This window comes from Capsicum annuum, chromosome 9, assembly GCF_002878395.1.
Source record: "Capsicum annuum cultivar UCD-10X-F1 chromosome 9, UCD10Xv1.1, whole genome shotgun sequence".
Taxonomy (NCBI): Eukaryota; Viridiplantae; Streptophyta; class Magnoliopsida; order Solanales; family Solanaceae; genus Capsicum; species Capsicum annuum.
Genome location: NC_061119.1, coordinates 163,951,231 through 163,958,083, shown reverse-complemented (window position 1 = coordinate 163,958,083; position 6,853 = coordinate 163,951,231). Strand labels below are relative to the sequence as shown.

The 6,853-nt window shown below is 33.6% G+C and overlaps 1 protein-coding gene and 1 long non-coding RNA gene across 2 annotated transcripts in view; one reads left to right on the top strand and one right to left on the bottom strand.

Annotated features, from left to right (window-relative positions):
- LOC124887417 (uncharacterized mitochondrial protein AtMg00810-like) overlaps positions 1-4,839 on the top strand; it is a gene marked incomplete in the record, with an annotated part of 7,939 nt that extends 3,100 nt beyond the window's left edge. Inside the window, 1 exon segment of the mRNA XM_047397074.1 lies at positions 1-4,839. Coding sequence (XP_047253030.1) covers positions 896-2,038 — 1,143 coding nt within the window.
- The window catches only part of LOC107842430, a 13,389-nt gene extending 7,869 nt beyond the window's left edge, over positions 1-5,520 (bottom strand). Inside the window, exons 1-2 of the long non-coding RNA XR_007045127.1 lie at positions 4,990-5,520; positions 4,647-4,839 (exon numbers count right to left, since the gene is read on the bottom strand). This is a non-coding gene — a long non-coding RNA (uncharacterized LOC107842430). The remainder of the gene's footprint in view (positions 1-4,646; positions 4,840-4,989) is intronic.
- Positions 5,521-6,853: the final 1,333 nt, after the last annotated feature.

Below are 6,853 nucleotides of genomic sequence, written 5' to 3'. Positions count from 1 at the left end.
GAGATGTTACTTTTCAAGAAGAAGTGTTTCCCTTTAAAGTTTTGCAATCAACTGAGGATGCTTCTCTATTACTGGCTCCATTTTTGGACCTTTCACATTTGCAAGACCATGCTTTGCCTATTCAGCAGCCAATGCTGCAACCCTCAGACACACATTCTATAGGACCTGTTGCACCTTCACTTCATGATGGTGCCTTAGAGCCTGATTCTCTTGCTGAAGAAGAACCTCATGGGAATGATTCACATGAGGAACATGTAGAAACTAATGTTCCATTTGCTGAGGGACCTTCAGTACTTCCATATGATGAGGCAATTAAAGTGCCACCAATACATGCAAATCCTGTTGAGATTCAACAGACCACTGGGGGTGTTAAAAAAACACATAGAACTAGCAAACCTCCTATATGGATCAAGGATTATGTTGTGCCTAAAAAACCTAGTCCTCATTCCATTACTAATCATGTCTGTTATGATAATATTACTACAGGTTATAAAGCTTATTTGCAAGCTTTCTCAGTTACTATGGAACCCACCTCATTTCATGAAGCCTCTCAAGACAAACTTTAGATTGATGCTATGTAGCAGGAGATACAAGTTTTAGAAGACAACAACACATGGACTATAGTAGATTTGCCTCTAGGAGAGAAGGTAATTGGCTCAAGATGGGTATACAAAATTAAGTACAAAGCTAACGGTGGGGTGGATAGATATAAAGCTAGACTGGTTGCAAAAGATTACACTCAAAGAGAAGGTCTTAATTACCATGAGACCTTCTCCCCAGTTGCAAAGATGGTTACTATCAGAACAGTCCTCAGCCTAGCAGCCTCTAATGGATGGGATCTTTATCAAATGGATGTAAATAATTTTTGCAAGGAGATTTGCATGAAGACATTTACATGGATCTCCCTCTTGGTTTTCAACAAGCTGGAACATCAAACTCTAAGGTTTGCAAACTTAGAAAGTGTTTGTATGGGTTAAAGCAAGCATCCAGACAATGGAATATCAAGCTTACTGAGGCTCTTCTGGAAGCTGGTTATTCTCAAAGTGCCCATGATCACTCATTGTTTATCAAGAAAGAAGGGGCTGATTCGGCAGCCATCTTAGTTTATGTAGATGATCTGTTGATCACTGGAAATTCTTCTCAGCTGATTCAAGAAGCTAAAACTACACTGCATGCTAACTTCAAGATGAAAGATTTGGGAAGTCTAAAATATTTCTTTGGAATTGAAGTTCTAAAGTCCAAAGATGGAATCTTGCTAAATCAGAGGAAGTACATCCAGCAACTTATTTCAGAGGCTGGTCTTAGTGGAGCTAAAGTTGTACGCACTCCATTACAATTTAACCACAAGTTGACTAGTGTGGAGTTTGATCAACATCTTGGCACTACCAATGATCCGGAGCTAGAAGATATTACTGCCTATCAGAGATTGATTGGTAAGTTGTTATATCTGACCATTACCAGACATCATATATGTTTCAGTATACAAGTTTTAAGTCAATTCATGCAACATCCTAAGGTATCACACTGGGAGGCAGCACTTAGGATAGTCAGATATATCAAAAACTCACCAGGTCTTGGTGTCTTACTCAAGAGAGGAACAGGTCCTACAACACTTACAAGTTATTGTGATTTCGACTGGGCTTCATGTCCCAACACAAGGAGGTCGGTCACTGGTTATACGGTAAAACTTGGAGACTCCTTGATATCTTGGAAATCAAAGAAGCAACAAACCATTAGTAGAAGTTCTGCCGAAGCAAAATATAGAAGTTTGGCAGCCCTTTTTGCAGAATTGGTATGGCTAGCTGGGTTACTTAAGGAGCTGCATGTTCCAATCACTTATCCTATCTCTGTCTTTACTGATAGCAAGTCAGTCATTCAAATTGCTGAGAATCCTATATTTCATGAGCGAACTAAGCATATTGAGATTGATTGTCACTTCATCAGAGAGAAAGTGAAATCCAATTTCATCAGCCCTCAATATCTTTGCACTGCTTTGCAACTAGCAGACATTCTTACTAAAGGTCTTGGTGCCCACTAACATTATCTCCTTTTGACCAAACTTGGTGTGTTAGACATCTTCCACCCTGCAGTTTGAGAGGGTGTATTGAGTTGCTACTGTTAAGCTGTACAATTAGCTTGCAACTAGCAGGTTGTTAGAGTTTGTTAGAGTTTGTTAGAGAGGTCATGTGCCAATCATGTGTAGCAGTTGAGATGGGTTAAGTCGGTGTTACACTTCTATATATAGAAGAGATAAGAGCTACACTAGTTTAATTTTCAAATTAAGAGAGAAGATACAGTATAGGAGTATAGGAATATGTAAACTCATGAGTTTCTTAATGGAGTTTTAGCTTCTGCTTCTTTTCAATTCAGTGATTGTGTAGAAGTTATCATCACTTGTTTAAAGTTGATAATTTTTTTAGAATACTAGATAGTGGAGCATCTGATCGTATGACCTTTGATAGAAGTTTCGTCACTAATTTCTATCCTTTAGCTAAACCTATTGTTGTCACTCTCCGTAAGTACAAGTTACTCACTCAAGATCAATTTTTTTAATATATTTATTCTTCATAATGTTCTCGATATCCCTTCCTTCCAGTTAAATCTTCTTTATATCTGCAAACTCTATAAATATCTTAAAATATGTGTTATTCACACCTGATGCTTGTTTCTTATTGCAGGGCCTTTCACTGAAGAGCCCTCGGGTGATTGGTAAAGAACAAGAAGGCCTATACATCTACGAAACAAGTTAGTCAGATGTTTTCAGAAAGATTCTTATCTAATTTTAGTTCTGAGTTTACATATTATACAAATACAACAGCTAATGTATCTACTTTTTGTTCTAGTTATTTTGATGTCAATGTAAAAGAAAAACTATGACACTATAAAAAAGAAAAACTATGACACTATATCTTAGGCCATATGTCATTAAGTAATGTGAAGAAGATTATTCTTGTTTCTATGTCTAGTTCTAAGTTCTCCTCTCCTTGTATGATTTGTCTCATGTCAAGGCAATCCAAGTTATCTTTTCCTACAAGTGCAATCTCTACTAAAGCAGTTTTTGATTTAATCCTTGTGGATACTTGGGGACCTTATAAGGTTGCTACTCATGATGGTTTTAAATATTTTCTTACATTTGTTGATAATTTTAGTAGAGTCACTTGGCCACACCTATTAAGAACAAAATCAAATGCCTTTATTATTTTATAATCTTTTATTTTAATGGTAGGAATGCAAGTCAAATCTAAAATTAAAGTCATCGGGACAGATAATGCTTTTGAATTAGACAGTGAAAATTTTCAAAAAAAATTTCTTCCTAGATGAATTATCCATCAAATTACTTGTATTTTCATGCCACAACAAAATAGAGTAGTCGAAAAAAACACAAGCATTTAGTAGAAATATTTAGAGCTTTATTATATCAACCACACCTTTCTATCACTTATTGGAGGGAATGTTTGTTAACAACTATCCATCTTATCAACAGATTTTCATTCACTGCACTCAAATAGAAAATCTCTTAGTGAAATTTTATTTCATACTAAACCGGCATATTCTCACCTAAAAAATTTTGAATGTTTATGTTTTGTTTTCACTTTCCCTACTCACTGGATCAAGTTTGATCCTAAGGTTTTATCATGTGTATTTCTGAGATATTCCTTTGATAAAAAAGGATACAAAGTTTTAAATTTGCAAACTAAGAAAATTTCAATTTCAAGAAATACATTTCATGAAGAATACTTCACTTATTCCTTACAGTCTATTCCTCTACTGTTTCCACCTCCTACTACAACAAATAATGATTTCATTTTAAATTCTTTATCTATACAGACTGAACATACTCGTTTTACTTCTATTACTGATGCTTCAGAGATTTTATCTACTCCTACTCCATCTTCTTTTCCTACTGCTCCTAACTCTAATGAGTTAACTCATTCCAATTCTGAGACAGAACCTGTCCTTCAAACTGTTCTTAGGTAGTTTTCTACACATCATAAGAGACCTAGCTATCTAGATGACTACATCAATAATGTCCTTCACTTAATTGATGTTTCTTCTTCTTGTTTTCTCAGTCCAACACACCAAATTTCTTATCTTTTAATGTCCTTTTAACAATCAGGATTTGCTTTACTCTATTTCTAGTATGCAAGAACCTGTTAGGTATAATCAAACAACACTTCATCCTAGTTTGCAGGAAGACATAGATAAAGAACTGAAAGCTTTAAAGTTGAGAAACACATGGGATGATGTCATTTGCCCCATAGAAAAAAATATTTATTATCAAAATGGGTGTATAAAGTGAAGCAACATTATAATGATAGTATTGGGAGATTTTAAAAGTAAGATTACTCATTAGAGATGATATTCAAATAAAGGAAGCTGATTATAATGAAAAATTTTCTCCAGTGATTAAAATGACTACTATCGAATGTATTTTAGTTGTTGCTCTTACAAAACATGGGATATTTTTCAATTGGATGATCATCTCTCAGAGAAAATTTACTTTAGATATTCTATAAGAATTCAATTCCCTACGTTTATTACTGATATCAACTCCATTGGATCCCACCGTAAAACTGTTAGCAGGTAAAGGAGATCCAATGAAGGACCTTACTTTATATCATCATTTATTGGGGAGATAGAATTACCTGACTCATACGAGACCGAATATCTCATTCACAATTCAACATCTAAGCCAATATATGCAGGACCCTCGCTAACCTCATATGGTTATTACCTTATGAGTTTTTCGCTATTTTCTCAAGGATCCAGTGCTTGGACTCTTTATGCAGCTTATCATTCCTTCGAATTACTTGCGTTTCATGATTCAGACTTGAGTACCTATCACGAATCATGCAAATTAGTTAGTGGTTTCTACATATCACTGGGTTCTTCACCTATTTAATGAAAATCTAAGAAACAAGCTTCATTTTCTCTCAGCTCTGTAAAAACAGAGTACAGATCTATGCGAAGGATCGTAATAGAGCTTACTTGGTTAGTTCGATTAGAAGATCTCTCTGTTCCGATCTCTTTAACGGTACCTATTTATTTTGATAGTCTTGTTGCGATTTATATCACAAAAAATTTCATATTTCATGAGCGGACGAGGGACGTCGAGATTGAATGCCATTTCATTCATCAACAATACCTAGTTGGACTCATCTCTTTGTCTTATGTATGGTCATTTTCTCAATTGACAGACCTCTTAATCAAGTCGCTTACTCATCACAATATCTTGCATATGTTGGATGTTTCTAGATCCCCTCTAACTCGAGGGGGTTGGGGGGAGGGGGTGTTGGAGTATTTTGAGCTTAAATGGAGCTTCGGTTATGGAGTTATCCACTCAAGCTTTAAAGTCAAAAACAATGAAATGAAGTAGTGTGAGATGAAGTAATTAGGGAACCAATTTGGGAATATTATGCAGATGTTTTGGATATATGGGCCCATCAACAAGAGAATATGATTAGAGGCCCAATTCCATGAGATCTGGTCGACTTACCCAAGAGTTGGAATGGAAAGATTCGACTACTTTATTTTTTCTTGTATGCAAAATACACTTTTCATGTATAGTAGAGATTATTTTCCTTTTCTTAAGTATGTGTAATATTTTTTTCCATCCATCAGTTGTGTAATTAAGTCTAGAGTTTAATGATTAAGGAATAGTTGATTAGCCTAGTTGTATAAATAGGGTCTCTTGTATAATTATTGAGATACAAGAAACACTATGAAAATTCTCCATAGTATTCTTCTTTTAATTTTATATATTATGTGAAATCTGATCAAAAAAGAGTTTTTCTCGTTGATTAATTTGTCGATGGGGAAGAATATTCTATACAAATTTATTGATCTTCTAAGCAAATAATTATATAACCAAAATAATATTTCGAAAGATATTTTTCAGTCCAAACACCAAAGCTCTTGTTAGCAGTAGAGTTTCTCAAATCCTTTTGGCAGAAAAAAGTGAATCAATGTTATTTTTGAAATTTTAAAAATCAAAAAGGAGATAAAAAGGTTGTTAATTTTATGATACCAGCTGACAGTTAGCGTGAGATCAACTTTTACTATTGTTAGCTATTGTACTCTCACATACATCCCGAAGAACTAGACTAATGAGATGTCAACCGCAATCGAATCCGAAACCATTATATGCTATCAAACTAAAAAAACATCAAACTATGTCATATATTAAAAAAGTATCAAACTATGCTTAACCCACAAAAATTGTGAGTTATGTACAAATATTTTAACGGAAGGTTGATAACGACGTTAAATTTTTTGAAAAGTGCATAATTCACAATTTTTGTGAGTTATTCATTCTTATTTTAGCATAACTCACATAACTCACAAAAAATTGTGAGTTATGCATTCTTATTTTAACATAACGCACATTTTTTTTGAGTTATTCATTCTTATTTTAACATAACTCACAATTTTTGTGAGTTATGCATTTTATTATAACATAACTCATAATTTTTGTGAGTTATGTCTTTTATTTTAACATAACTCAGATAATTGTGAGTTATCCATTCTTTGTGAGTTATTTAAATAATGAAAAATGTTTTCGAAATTTTATTTAACATATAACTCATAAAAGTATATATAACTCACTTTTTTTGTGAGTTATTCTTCTGTTTTATCATAACTCACAAAAAAAAATGAGTTATATACTTTTTAAATTCTCCTATTTAAGCACCCGTATACATTCATTCTTTGTATATGGTTTTTAAATTCTTCTTCTTCTTCAACTTCAATTCTTCTTTTTTCAATTATCTTCAAACTCAATTTATTTTTTCAAAACTTTATCAAATTTTAGATAATGAATTCTGAACGTGTTAAAGTTACACTTTTTGGGAAT